Source organism: Microtus oregoni, unplaced genomic scaffold (assembly GCF_018167655.1).
Source record: "Microtus oregoni isolate MIOR12 unplaced genomic scaffold, Mior012 000019F_ref0000042, whole genome shotgun sequence".
NCBI classification, from domain to species: Eukaryota; Metazoa; Chordata; class Mammalia; order Rodentia; family Cricetidae; genus Microtus; species Microtus oregoni.
In genome coordinates this window covers 13,234,265-13,249,201 of record NW_024543078.1, presented here as the reverse complement: position 1 = coordinate 13,249,201, position 14,937 = coordinate 13,234,265, and the positions used below count along the sequence as shown (strand labels likewise).

General features: G+C 41.5%; 1 protein-coding gene across 2 annotated transcripts in view; it reads left to right on the top strand.

Moving 5' to 3' along the window:
• The first annotated feature begins 204 nt into the window (after positions 1 to 204).
• Positions 205 to 14,937, top strand: part of Acyp2 (acylphosphatase 2) — a 166,551-nt gene continuing 151,818 nt past the window's right edge. The window contains exon 1 of one of the 2 annotated variants that reach the window (XM_041669831.1): positions 205 to 589. In XM_041669831.1, the coding sequence (XP_041525765.1) occupies positions 454 to 589 (136 nt within the window). In that variant the 5' untranslated portion in view covers positions 205 to 453. The remainder of the gene's footprint in view (positions 590 to 14,937) is intronic. The other variant, XM_041669829.1, reaches the window with a different exon arrangement.

Here is a 14,937-nt window from a genome sequence, read left to right as displayed (position 1 = left end):
TTGAAATTGTTGAGATCTTAAACGAAATCAGATGTGAGGTGAATGTTAACTAGTATGAATTAATCTCTTTACAGGGTACCGATCTGAAAACATCTGAAACTTGTAAAAAATCCTTTGGCAGTTTTATCCTTGTATAGAATGAATTTTGGTAATTTGTATCCGCTCTTACCCTCTCTCACCCTCTTACCCCTTCCTCGTCCCAACAAGTCCCCTCCGATTTTCATCCTTAAGGAAAGGGGGAAAAAAAACTAACATTTTTGTGTGTCTAATACACGTCAGTAAGTAGATGGATATAATCGTTCGGTTTAATCCCTTCGCCTGCCGACCTCGGGCACTTTAGAGAACCGGGTCCTGGGGACCGAGCAGACGCCGCCTGTCGCGTGACTCGGCGCTCGCGTCCCGGGCCGTCGCCTCCTCCGCCGCCGTCGCCGCCGGGCACCGGTGCCAGCGCCCATGAGCCTCCTCCGCGCAGCCGCCGTCGCCGCCGGGCGCGCGCCGCACACTCCGATCCGGCTGCTCGCGAGGAACCTGGCCGCCATGGCGGAGCCGCTCAAGTCTGTGGATTACGAAGTGTTCGGGAGAGTGCAGGGTACAGCCTGACCCTGGGAGGCCGAGACGGGGCTGGGGGAGGGACAGGAGGGAGATATGGCCGTCCATCTTAGGGCTGCCTCTTCCTTCCGAGGCACAGACTTCCGCTCGGCCATGACACAGCAGCCGCGCGTGGGAAGCGGGGGCATTGCGCGTGCGCGGGAGGGCTGCGGCAGGGAGGCGCTGGGGGCAGAGGGAGGTCACCCAGGGTCTCCGAGGGGGCGGCCGCCACCCCACCGGAGAACGCTGGTGTGGGTCGGAAAAGGTTATCAGGTTTGGGTTTAGCAAGGATGCTTAATGATACTGGCTTGTTTACTTTGTCCGAGGTTGTAGACCTCCTCCAACTAACTGGAGATTGAACATATTTTATACTTACTTTTGCATTTGTGCAAAAATATATATTTTTGATGCGCTCATGCAATTTAAATGAAGTTTTCTAATTTTTGTTTCATTATAAGCTTAAATAGTTGCACAGAACATAATGTCTGACCTTGTAAAATTTTTATATTTGTAAATGACAACGTTAAAACAGTCTTTGAAATTTACTTAATGGGCTTGGCATGGTGGTTCATGCCTTCCTTAGGCAAAAGCAAGTTGATCTCTTTGGGTTCGAGACCAGTGTAATCTACACACAGAGAAAATTATCTAATGGGATATAAATACCGTAAAGATTTACTATACACTATTATTCATTTAAAGGAAGAAAGCTTTTTTGAGACTGAGAATATAGCTCATTTGGTAGAGCGCTTGCCTAACTGGGTACCTGCACCACACCGATGTGATGTGGTGGCATATGCCTGTAATCCAGCCAGCTCTTGTGAGGTGGCTGTAGATGGAGTTGGAGCCAGTGGAGGGTGCACGAGACCCTGTCTCCAAAATAAAAACAAAGCTCTTTTAAAATGATATAACTTTCTGCTTGCGTCTGATTTCCATTCTACGCCCTCATAACTTTATTCCATTATTTGGTATACAGGAGAGTTCCTTACTACTCCCTCCATCTTCACCCACCTCCCACCCCAAATGTGCTGTGCATGTGTGTAATAGAAATGGGATACAGGATCCTTTTATTAACTTCCAGTAGCAATAAGCTTTAATGCTAAGCATTCGATTGCAAAGGTGAGTTTGTATTGGAAATTTATTTCTAAGCAGGAGAGCTGGGAGGTTTTTTGTTTGTTTGTTTTTAAACGGAATCCTGTTTAAGGAGGAGGGAAATATCCTTTTATTTTGATATTTGATAGATATTTTCCACTTTGGGGTGGTGTATCCAGGGCAAGTTAAAATGAATGGGAGTGTTTTATTGTTTCTGAGAGTCACCATGAAAGGGGAGGTGGGGAAGGAAAATCACAGCAGGCAAGTCTGAGGTCAGGTTTAGGAAAGACTGCACGAGGAAGCGGAAAGCTTGAAAAGTGATTCCCTCGCAGTTCTTGGGTTTGTACCTTTAGGAAGGGCACCAGGAGTCATGGCTGTAGTGCCCACCCCATCCTCTCTGATCCCAGAAGCTGAGCAGTATTGGGTCTGGTTAGTACTTTTGATACTGTGATAATTTGACTACATTTGGAGTTAACTAAAATCCCAAAATGGGTTTTAGAAATCCCCGAGAGGCATTTTTGCTTTATTTGAAGTGGGAAGACCCACTTCTAATCCAGATCTTTGAGGTAGAAAGACCCACCTCTAATCCGGGCACACCTCTGGAAGCCTATATAAGGACAGAGAAGAAGGAAATTTGTTCTTTACTTGCCCTCCCCTTGCTAGCAAGTCCATTCCTTCACTGGCATTAGAACCCACTTCTTTAGGATTCTGGCTTATACTGGAGACCAGCAGAAACATCCAGCCTCAAGGACTTAAGCAACTACTGAGCAATAATAGCCAGCCATTGTTGGATTAGCAAGACCACAGGCTGTAAGTCTAATAATCCCCTTTCTCTATATAGTCATTCTGTAAGCTATAGAGAACCCTGACTAATAAAGATTTTGGTACCAGAGGTGGTTCTAGAGCAACAAAAGTATAAGGATGGCTCTTTTAAGTATCGTGGATAGGCTCTCTAATTTGCCAACACCTACAGTTACTGAAGCCTCTCCTGGGAGCTTGGAGAGCACTAGAAGCCCATGGTAGGAACTGTTTTACAAACTTAAAGAGATAAATGCCTTTGATTATCCTGATTCACTAATTGTGACTGGAAAAAGATTTGGTAACTCAGTATGTAAAACTTTCAAGTTTGTGGAAAAATAGGGAAAATGATGATGCTGATTAATTGTTCCCAGATCTCTGTATAAATTGACAACGGAAAGGAAGAGTTGTGTGATAAAATTAACCTATCTCCAGCATCTCAGAATAGGGTGATAGACAAGAATGAACTGGGTGATAAAATTGACTCAGATATAAAGTTTTCTAAGTGTGCACAGGAAGAGAATCTTCTCTTCAGCAGCCACAGAGCTCAAGTTTTGAAAAATTAAGCCAAGGTCCTCATTACAAGGTTGACTGAATTGCAGTGAAAATTACAAGTCCCAGCTTTGGAGGGTGTCTTTGGTTAAGGTAAGGGCATTCATTGGTAAAGAATGGGACCTTGCACCTTGGGATGGGAATGTGTGGGAGTACCCTATTGAAGCTGAGAACTTTGAACCCTCAGGATTTCAGGGGTTTATCTCACCAGAGGAAGTAGTTTTTACACACTCAGCAGAAGATGAATGTGAATCCCCCCCCCTTCACCTTTATTTGAGGAAATTAATCCTTTGTTATCTGATAAAAAGCAAACAAACCAACAAAGAACAACAACTTTTCCTGAAGGAAATGCCAGGCAAGACAATTCTGGTGTTCCACAGGGCCCACCAATAGTTGTCTCTAGACTTACAACCAGACTTAAGGAAAAGAAGGCTCCTGGTGGGAAGGTGGAAAGATGGTCCATGGGGACTACTAAAGAGCTTAATGAGTTTGCCATTTTATTCAAGCAGACACCTGGGACTATTTGTGGGAATAGATTTTTAAGGGTGTAGGATAATGTGGAATAAACGTAAAACTGGATCAGACTGAGTTTATTGATATGGGCCCACTAAGTGGAGATTCTAGGTTTAATATGGAAGCTCTCACAATTTAAAAAAGTGTCACACATGAGGTTGAATGGTTGGCTGAAACATTTGTGAAAAGCTGTCATACCAAAAAGGAATTGGAGATGCTTGATATTCCTTGTCTTAGTGTTGATGAAAGGATCCTCTTCCTCCTCTTCCTCCTCCTCCTCCTCCTCCTCCTCCTCCTCCTCCTCCTCCTCCTTCTCCTCCTCATCCTTCATTTTGGTGTGTGTATGTTTTGGGACAGGGTTTCTCTGTGAAACAGTATTGGCTGTCCTGGAATTTTCTCTGTAGACCAGGCTGGCCTTGAACTTAGAGAAGTCTGCCTGCCTTTGCCTTCTGAGTGCAACAACACTGCCCGACTTGATGAAGGAATTTTAAGGTTCAGAGAAATGGCGATGCTAGAATGGGTGCGCTGTGTAAAATCTAATCCTCCACAAGGAGAAGGCGCAGAAGACACACCCTTCACTAGTCCTATGAGACAAAATGTTGAGGGGGCACCAGCACACTTGGAGGGCTTTGTTGTTGCCCCCTTTCTTGTGTCAGACCTTAGGTTTAGAGACACTGCTGCTTAATTGTAAGAATTCAATGCAATGGGTTCAATTGGGGACCAGGCACCAGCAGCTGCGTGCCAGCACTGAGTTATCAAAGACAAGGTGATCTTGGTTATTGTAATGGGCAGCATAGACAAAGCAGTGTCCATAATTGTCCTGACCCATAATGGCCTTCCTAGGCAAAATGAATCTTATGGCATCATGACTCATAGACCTTTGGTACTGGCCAATCAACCATAGTGTTTCCATATATGAAATAGATAAGAAACCTATTGAATTTTTGTTTGATCTATATATGTGGATGAAAAAAGTCACAAATGAATGAAAAAAAAAGGCTGCATTGGATTATGGCAAAAGGCCATCAATTTCTAAACTTGAGCCAAATTGTGAATGAACAGCCAGGTTCCACCGAGGAAGGACCTGGAGAAAATATCTAAAGATTTTATGGTTAGCTTTTCTCCAGTCCTTTCCAGACGAATCTGTAGCCTTTTACCAGGGTAACTATATGTTGGGGGGAAAGGAAATAGCCAGACTTTCTGGGGACTATTGGATACTGGTTCTGAATTGATGCTGATTCCAGGAGATCATAAGAAACGTTGTGGCCCTGTAGTTAATGTAGAGGCTTATTGAGGCAGAGACTGATGTCCAACTCACAATAGGTCCAGTGGGTCCCCAAACTCATCCTGTGGTTATTTCCCTAGAAAGCATAATTGAGATAGATATAATTGGAACTTGGCAGAATTCTCACATTGGTTCCCCAATCAGTTGAGTGAGGGCTCTTGTGGATGGAAAGGCCAAATGGAAGCCTTTAGAGTTGCTCTGCCAAGGACTCTAGTGAATCAAATCAGTATCACTTCCATGGAGGAACTGCAGAAATTGGTACCAACATCAAGGACTTGAAAGATGCAGGTGTGTGGGCTTTTATCACATCTTCCTCTAGCTTTCTTATTTGGCCTGTATGGAAGGACAGTAGAGAATGACAGTTGACTATTAAAAACTCTGTCAAGTAGTGGCTGTAATTGTAGTTGCTGTAACAGATATGGTATCCTTACTTGGGCAGATTAACACATCTGGTACATAGTATAAAGCTATCAATCCAGTAAATGCCTTTTTCTTGATACCTGTCCAAAAGGACCACCAGAAGAAATTTACTTTCAGTTGACAAATTCAGCAGTTTATACCTTTACAGTTTTATTTCAAGAATATTTTAACTGTCCAGCCTTGTGCCATAACTTAGTTAGAAGAAATCTTTTTTTGTTTTTGGATTTTTCGAGACAGGGTTTCTCCGTAGCTTTTGGTTCCTGTCCTGGAACTAGCTCTTGTAGACCAGGCTGGCCTCAAACTCACAGAGATCCACCTGCCTCTGCCTCCTGAGTGCTGGGATTAAAGGCGTGCGCCACCACCTCCCGGCTTTAGAAGAAATCTTAATCCCCTGTCTCTTCTACAATATATACATGATTGGTGCCCTATATTGATGAAATTATGCTGATTGGACCAAGGAAATAGAAGGTAGCAATCTCTTTGGACTCAGTGGTAATCCATATGTGCATCAGAGGATGGGAAATAAATCCAACCAAAATTCAAGGACCTTCTACCTCAGTGAAGTTCTTAGAAGTTCAGTAGTATAGGGCATGCAGAGTTATTCCTTCTATGGTAATGGATAGTTAATGCATCTGGCCCCTCCCACCACCAAGAATGAATGTTTAGTGGGCCTGTTTCAGTTCTGGGGACAGCACATTCCTCACTTGGTGTGTTACTCTGCCCCATGTGCAGAGTTACTGGAAAACTGCTAGCTTTGTGTGAGGCCTGGAACAGAATGGCTCTTCAACAGGTCCAGGCTGTGTGCAGGCTGATCTACCATTGGGCCATATGATCCAGCAAACCCTGTGGTACTTGAGGTATCAGTGGAAGATAGGGATGCTGTTTGGCAGCTCCCTGTTGGTAAATCACAGAAGACACCTTTGGAATTTTGGAGCAAGGCTCTACCATCATCTGCAGACAACTATTCTCCTTTTGAAAGATGGATCTTAACTTGCTGGACAGTATCAAAGGTATATACCACTTCGATTTGATAATTATCTTCGGCTGTACATGTCTTACTTCATGATTATTTTATTTTTAAATGGTATGCATCTGTGTATGTCTGTTTATGAGTATGTGCATGTAGGTGCAAGTGACCTCAGAGGCCAGAGAGGCATTGGATCGCCTGGCGCAGGAGTTGTAGGCATCTGTGAGATACTGGACACAACTGCTAGAATCCAATTCGTGTCTTTTAGAACAGTGCATGTGTGATCCTAACTACACATGTGCTATCTCTCCAGTCCAGGGAGTTAGTTTCTTGCCTCCCACCATGTGGGTCCCCGGATTGAACTCAGTAGTCAGATTTGGAGTAGTCCTTTTTCCAGGAGCCACCTTGCTGGTGCTTGTCTGACATGAGGAGACCAGGTTAGGGATTTGACAGCAGAAGACCCAGAGGTCATGTGCCATTTCCATTGCATGTTGCAAGTGTCCCTGAGACGCATGATAGTGATAACCTAAGATAGTGTTTGCTGGTTTGTCTACTGTAAAGTTACTTTGAATTTCTTCTCTTTTGACAGTTCCACATTCCATAGAGGCCACATGGGTTTTGTTTGTTTTTCCTGTGAATTTCAGCTGCCGGCAGTGGGAGGTGAGGCTTTCCTGAGGCATAGGAGCTGGGAGCTGAGTCTTTGCTAGCACATTTGTAGCTGTGCCTCGGATTACAATGTTTCTATGGATGTTTTGTTACATTTCCTCCATAGAATGAAAGACTAAAGAATTGAAAAAGAGCCAGGTGATCTGGCACTAGCCTTTAGTCCCATCACTTTGGATGCAGAGGCAGGTGGAGCTCTAATAGTTTGAGGCCAACTTGGTCTTCAAAGCAAGTTCAAGGTCAGCTATAATTGGTAGATAGAGAAACATTTTCTTTAAAAAACATAAAGGGGGGATTGAAAATTGGTTATTGGTAGGAATGATTTGATACTTTTGGTTAACTGTACGAATAATAATTTGATACTTTATCAACTTTCTGCTGAACACTTAACACTCTTAGAAACAGGTCCTGGAATTCTTGGGTGGGACCTGGACTCAGCAAGGGATATCAGTGGGAGCAGGCCTATGTCTGCAACCTCTGCTAGAGTAGGCCAGAGACGGCGACTTCCAAGGGACAAGTGCAAGGGAGCAACTGCTGAGGGAAAAGGCCCAAGCCAGAGACCTCTGAAGGACCAGGCCCAAGGCAGGGACATCTATGGGACCAAGCCTGAGCTAGTGACCTACAAAGGAGCAGGCCTAAGCCAGAGACCTCCACAGGAGCAGGTATAAGGAAGTGACCACAGAGGGAGCAGGCCTGAGCCAGAAAGCTCTGTAGGACCAGGCACAAGTCAGGGACCTCCACTGGAGCAGGCCCAAGCCAGCAAACACCACCAGAGCAGGCCTGAGCCTGTGACCTCAGCAGGAGCAGCTCCAAGCAACCAACCTCCATAGGAGCAGGCACTAATGACCTCCAGGATTGCTGAGTGACACCTGGGAGCCCCAGGAACATCCAGGTGACTGGAACCATGGCCCTGACTGCACCACGAGGAGCAACCATCTGAGCCTTAGATCCACTGACACCTGAATGATTGGTCACTAGAGACACAGCCCCAACTACACCGATCAGAGGAAAAGATGGGTAGACAGGTAAGAATCCGACACTACCAAAAACTAGTGGCTGTACAAGAGCAAGACTTGAACACCTCCCCCCAATTATAGGTGAAGCAGAAGAAAATGATCTAAAAAATAACTTTAGGAGAATGTTTGAGGCCCTTAAAGAGGAAATGAAAAATTTCCTCAAAGAAATGGAGGAAAAGACAAACAACAAATTAGAAGAAATCAACAAATCCCTTAAAGAAGACCAAAAAAAAAAAAAAAAAAAAAAAGGAATCAACAGGTGAAAGAAACAATTCCAGACTAGAAAACTGAAATAGAGACAATAAAGAAAACACATATCAAGGGAAATCTGGAAATGAAAAATACGAGAAAATCATCAGGAACTACAAATGCAATAAAAACAACAGAATATGAGAGATGGAAGAGAAAAATCTCAAGCACTGAAGATACAATAGAGGAAACAGATTCATCAGTCAAATGAAACATTAAATCTAACAAAAGCATGACACAAAATACCTGGGAAATATGGGACACCATGAAAAGAATACTAATACCTAAGAATAATAGGGATAGAAGGAGGAGAAGTCCAACTCAAAAGCACAGAAAATACATTTAACAAAATCATTGAAGAAAACTTTTCCAACCTAAAGAAAGATATGCATATGAAGATACAAGAAGCTTCCAGAATACCAAACAGACTGGATCAAGAAACAAAAAATTCCGCTTGCCACATAATAAGATACTAAACATACAGAATAAAGAAACAATATTAAGAGCTGTAAAGGAAAAAGGCCAAGTAACATATAAAGGCAGACCTATCAGAATTACACCTGACTTCTCAATGAAAACAATGAAAGCGAAAAGGTCCTGGTCAAGTGTTCTACAGACACTAGAGACCATGGATGCCAGCCCAGACTACTATACCCAGCAAAACTTTCAATCACTATAGATGGACAAAACAAGATATTTTACTACAGAACGAGATTTAACCAATACCTAGCCACAAACACAGCCCTACACAAAGAACTAGAAGGAAAATTCCAACCCAAGGAACTTGGCTACATCCACAAAAACACAGACAATAGATGATCTCACAGCAGCAAATCCCAAAGAAGGGGAAAACACACACAATAACATCATCAACAATGAAAACTACTATAATAGGAACTAGCAATCACTGGTCATAATATTCCTTAATATAGACTCAACTCACCTATAAAAAGACACAGGCTAACAGGTTGGATACAAAAACCGGATCCATCCTTCTGCTGCATACAAGAAGTACACCTCAAACTCAAAGGCAGACATCACCTAAGAGAAAAGGGTTGAGAAAAAAAATCCAAACAAATGGACCTAAGAAAGAAGCTGGTGTAGCTATCCTAATATCTAACAAAATAGACTTCAAAAGAGACAAAGAAGGACATTTCATACTAGTCATAGGAAAAATCCATCAAGAGGAAATCTCAATACTGAATGTCTATCCCGCAAATAAAGGGCACCCTCATATGTAAAAGAAACACCACTAAAGCTTAAATGACACATTAAACCCTACACACTAATAGTGGGAGACCTCAACACGCCACTCTCACCACTGAACAGGTCTGGCAGACAGAAATTAACAGAGAAATAAGGGAACTAACAGCTGTTATGACTCAAATGGACTTAACAGACATCTATAGAACATTCCATCCAAACATAAAAGAATATACCTTCAAAAAAAAAAAAAGAATATACCTTCTTCTCAGCACCTCATGGAACCTTCTCAAAAATTGGCCTCATACTAGATAAGAAAGCAAATCTCAACAGATACAAAAAAATTGGAATAACCCCATGTATCTTAACAGATCACTATGGCTTAAAATTAGAATTCAATGCAACACTAATTCCAGAAAGTCCACAAACACATGGAAATTAAACAATGCTCACCTGAAGCATCAAGGAAAAAAATTAAAGACTTCCTAAAATACAATGAAAATGACCACACAACATACTCAAATTTATGGGACACAATGAAAGCAGTGTTAAGAGGAAAGTTCATAGCACTAACTGCCTACATAAAGAAGCTGGAAATCCCACACTAGTGAGTTAACAGAACACTTGAAAACTCTAGAACAAAAAGAAGCAAACTCACCCAGAGGACTGGAGGGCAGGAAATAATTAAATTGACAGCTAAAATCAACAAAGAAAACAATACAAAGAATCATCGAGACAAAGAGTTGGTTCTTTGAGAAAATCAACAAAATAGACAAACCTTTAGCCAAACTAACCAAAAGGCAGAGAGAGAATATCCAAATTAACAAAATCAGAAATGAAAAGGGGAACATGACAACAGACATGGAGGAAATCCAGAGACTCATCAGGTCATATTTCAAAAACTTGTACTCCACAAAATTGGAATACTTAAAGGAAATGGACAATTTTCTGGATAAATATCACTTATCAAAATTAAATCAAGACCAGATAAGCAAATTAAATAGATCTATATTTGCTAAAGAAATAGAAACAGTCATCAAAAGTCTCCCAGCTAGAAAAAGCCCAGGAGCAGATGTAGAGCTCACAATTCTACAAGATTTTATGAAGAACTAATACCAATACTCCTCAAATTGTTCCACACAAAAGAAACAGAAGGAACATTGCCAAACTCTTTTTATGAAGCTACAATTACCCTGATACCATAACTACACAAAGACATTACTAAGAAAGAGAATTACAGACCAATCTCACTTATGAACATTAAAATACTGGCAAATCAAATTCAAGAGCACATCGGAAAAATCATCCACCATGATCAAGTTGGCTTCATCCCAAAGATGCAGGGATGGTTCAACATACAAAAATCTGTCAATGCAATCCACCATATAAACAGCTGAAAAATAAAAAATCACATGAGGATCTCATTAGATGCTGAAAAAGCCTCTGACAAAATACAACATCCTTTCACAATAAAGGTCTTGGAGAGAGCAGGGATCCAAGAAACATACCTAAACATAATATAGGCAATATAAAGCAAGCCAACAGCCAACATTACACTAAATGCCAACATCCAAACTAAATGCCAACAGCCAACATCAAACTAAATGGGGAGAAACTCAAAGCTGAAATCACTGATATCAGAAACAAGACAAGGTTTTCCACTCTCTCCATATCTATTCAATATAGTACTTGAGGTTCTAGCTAGAGCAATAAGACAACAAAAGGAGATTAATGGGATACAGTTTGGGAAAGAACAAGTCAAACTTCTATTATTTGCTTATGATATGATAATTTACATAAGTGATCCCAAAAATTCTACCAAGGAACTTCTACAACTCATAAACACCTTCAGTAATGTAGCAGGATACAAGACTAACTCAAAAAAGTCAGTAGCCCTCTTGTATACAGATGATAAATGGACTGAGAAAGAAATCAGAGAAATATCACCCTTTACAATAGCCACAAATAGCATAAAATATCTCGGAGTAGCTCCAATCAAACAAGTGGAAGACCTATATGACATGAACTTTAAATCTTTGAAGAAAGAAGTTGAAGAAGACACCACAATATGGAAAGATCTACCATGCTCTTGGGTAGGCAGAATTAACATAGTAAAAATGGTAGTCTTACCAAAAGCCTTCTACAGATTCAATGCAATGCCCATCAAAATCCCAGCAAAATTCTTCACAGATCTCAAAAGAAAAATACTCAGCTTCATATGGAAAAGCAAAAAACTCAAGATAGCCAAAACAATCCTGTACAATAAAGGAACTTCTGGAGGCATCACAATCTCTGACTTCAAACTCTACTACAGAGCTACAGTACTGAAAACAGCCTGATATTGGCATAAGAACAGACAGGAGGACCAATGGAACCAAATTGAAGACCCAGATATCAATCCACACACCTGAATTTTGACAAAGAAGCAAAAAATAAGAGGGAAAAAAGAAAACATATTTAATAAATGGTTCTGGCATAACTGGATATCAATATGTAGAAGAATGAAAATAGATCCATATCTATCACCATGCACAAAACTCAAGTTCAAATGGATCAAACACCTCAACATAAAGCCAGCCACACTTAACCTCATAGAAGAGAAAGTGGAAAGTACACTTGAATGTATTGGCATAGGAGACCACTTCCTATATATAACCCCAGTAGCACAGACACTGAGAGAAACAATTAGTAAATGGTACTTTCTGTATCTGAGAAGCTTCTGTAAAGCAAAGGAAATGGTCAACAGGACAAAATGGCAGCCTACGGAGTGGGAGAAGATCATCACCAATCCCACATCAGACAGAGTACTGATCTCCAAAATATACAAATAACTCAAAAAATTGGTCATCCAAAAGAACAAATAATCCAATAAAAAAATGGGACACAGACCTAAACAGAGACCTCTTAATGGATGAATCTAAAATGACTGAAAGACACTTTAGGGAATGCTCAAGCTCCTTAAGCCATCAGAGAAATGCAAATCAAAACAACTCTGAGATTCCATTTACACTTGTATAAATGGCCAAGATAAAAAACACTGATGACAACTTATGCTGGAGAGGATGTGGGGTAAACGGAACACTCCTCCATTGCTTGGGGGAGTACAAATTGGTACTTTGGATACCAGTATGGCAATTTCTCAGATAATTAAGAAACAATCTACCCCAAGACCCAGCAATACCACCTTTAGGTATATATCCAAAGGATGCTCAGTCATACCATAAGGTCCTCTGCTCAACTATGTTCATACTAGCATTTTTTGTCATAGCCAGAACCTGAAAGCAGCTTAAATGTCCCTTGACTGAAGAATAGATGAGGAAAATGTGGTACAGTTACACAGTAGAGTACTACACAGCAGAAAAAAACATAATGACATCTTAAAATTTGTGAGTAAATGGATGGATCTAGAAAACATCATATTGAGTGACGTAACCCAGACCCAGAAAGACAGATACCATATGTACTCACTCTTAAGTGGCTTTTAGACATAAAGCAAAGAAAAACCAACCTAGAATTCACAATTCCAGAGAAGCTAGACAACAAAGAGGACTCTAAGAGAGACATACATGTATCTAATCGACATGGGAAGTAGAAAAAGATAAGATCTCCTGAGTAAATTCGGAACTAGGAGACCATGGGAGAGGGCAGAAGGGGAGGGGAAAGGAAGGGCATGGAGTGGAGTAAAATATATATAGCTCAATTAAAAAAAATTAAAAAGATAAAGTTTAGATACACAAAGGAAAAAAAAAGAAATGTGTCCTGGCCAGTGCTGGTTTACAAGCGCCAGGAGTTTGTTTTGGACAGTAGTAACTGGGTTTTAGAATAAGACAAGTTTATTAGAATGTGATATAACTAGTTTTTCTCGAAGTTTGTTTAAGCTGGGTATGTATAGTGGTGCATACATACCTGTAATCTCATCAATCAGGGGACTGAGGCAGGAGGATCACAAAGTCAAGGCCAGCTCCTTAGCTGGGCTCCATAATGATATCTTATCTCAAACAAAAGAAAGGTCTAGGGGATGGGGGTTGAAGGAGGGAAGAGAAAGAAAAATGCAAAGAAATATTACTTCAAATCTAAACCGTGATGAATTACTAATGGTCTCATCACATGATCAACACATACATATCTTCCCTTGTATAGACAGATAAATAGAGAACCTGCATTTTAAGTTAGAAATTTAAGTACATTAGAGTCAAGACGTGTAAGTATGCCGACTCTTACCCCTCACACTTGTTATTCTCCCATTTTGTTGCTAGTTCTGCTGCATTCCCTCCTGTCAAGTCCTTTCATCTGTACAATTTCCCCCACAGTTATTTGTGTACCCAGCTCCGCGTCTCTCACTCTCTCAGGAAGGGCGATATTGTGAAGGTCAGGCTGAGGGCTTGTTACATCGTCTCCTGCAGGGCTTGTGCCTCTGGTGGGGACTTTAAATTGTCTTGAAGTAAACAGAGAAGAGGTGGTGTGGGGGCTGTTCCAACTGTTTGAAAGATGCTGGGGCTCTAAGGAACAGCTCCTTGACCATGGAGAAGGTAAAGCAGAATTTTAGTCTTTAAAAGGCAGTCTTTTCTGGGAATTAAAGATGCTCAAAGTTATTAAGGGAAGGTGACCAATCAGTGGGAAGTCTGCGAGGAGACAGGAAAGACAGTGAGGGTTTTGAATATGTCCAAAATACACATGTGAACACACATAAACACATTTTATGTAATTAATGAACACATTTTGAAATCATTACAGGATGATATACAGAGCAGTGACTAGCTCACTTCCTGGATTCAGGCCGGCATAGTCATTCAGATTCTAAGATAGAGGCATGTATTATAGTATGCAAATGCGTTACAAAAAAGGATTCTGATCTTTAAATTCTTCATATGGTTTCTTCTTTGATTGTCAGTGTTTCCTTGAAGACTTACGTATATTTCTTTTGCAGATATTCAGTTTTCTCACCGTCTCTCTTTTATCAAGTAATTAGCCGGTTGCTGCTGACCGAGCCTGACTGAGCGACACATTGATTGCACTTGCGTCCTTCCCGACTGACAGGGCCTATTTCCGTCCCAGTTTCCAGAGCAGTGTGTCACATCAGTTCCTCTTCTCTTTCCCCAGTGAGGTGGAAGCAGGATGGGGGCAGGGAGCTTTAAAGACCCCGAAGCCTGTTCTCCAGCAGGGGCGTGTTCTCCTCCAGCCACAGCTGACGGACCGCAGCAAACGTGTCTGCACATCTGCCTTTTGTTTCTGTTGAGATGGCTGTCCACTCCACAGTGCACATGAAACTAGGGTCAGGCCTCTCGGAAAGATTGCAGAAGACTTCACATGGGCTGTGGAGCTTTGCTGGTTTCTACATGGCTCACTGCTTCAAAAAGTTAACGAACTGGAGATCCACCTGACACTCATTCCTTCCTAGGATTTAAAGTAAAGGGCCCAATAACCAATATCCTCCTTCATTCTCTGAAGTGTTGACAGAGGAGTGGCATGTATGTGTACACAAGGGACTTAATAATAATGTGTGTTACAGATTAAATGTGAGCCCCTTCATGAGCACGAGAGCCAGGCATGTGTCTCCTGAATTCATGAGATGAGTCGCTGCACATCCCCATGGA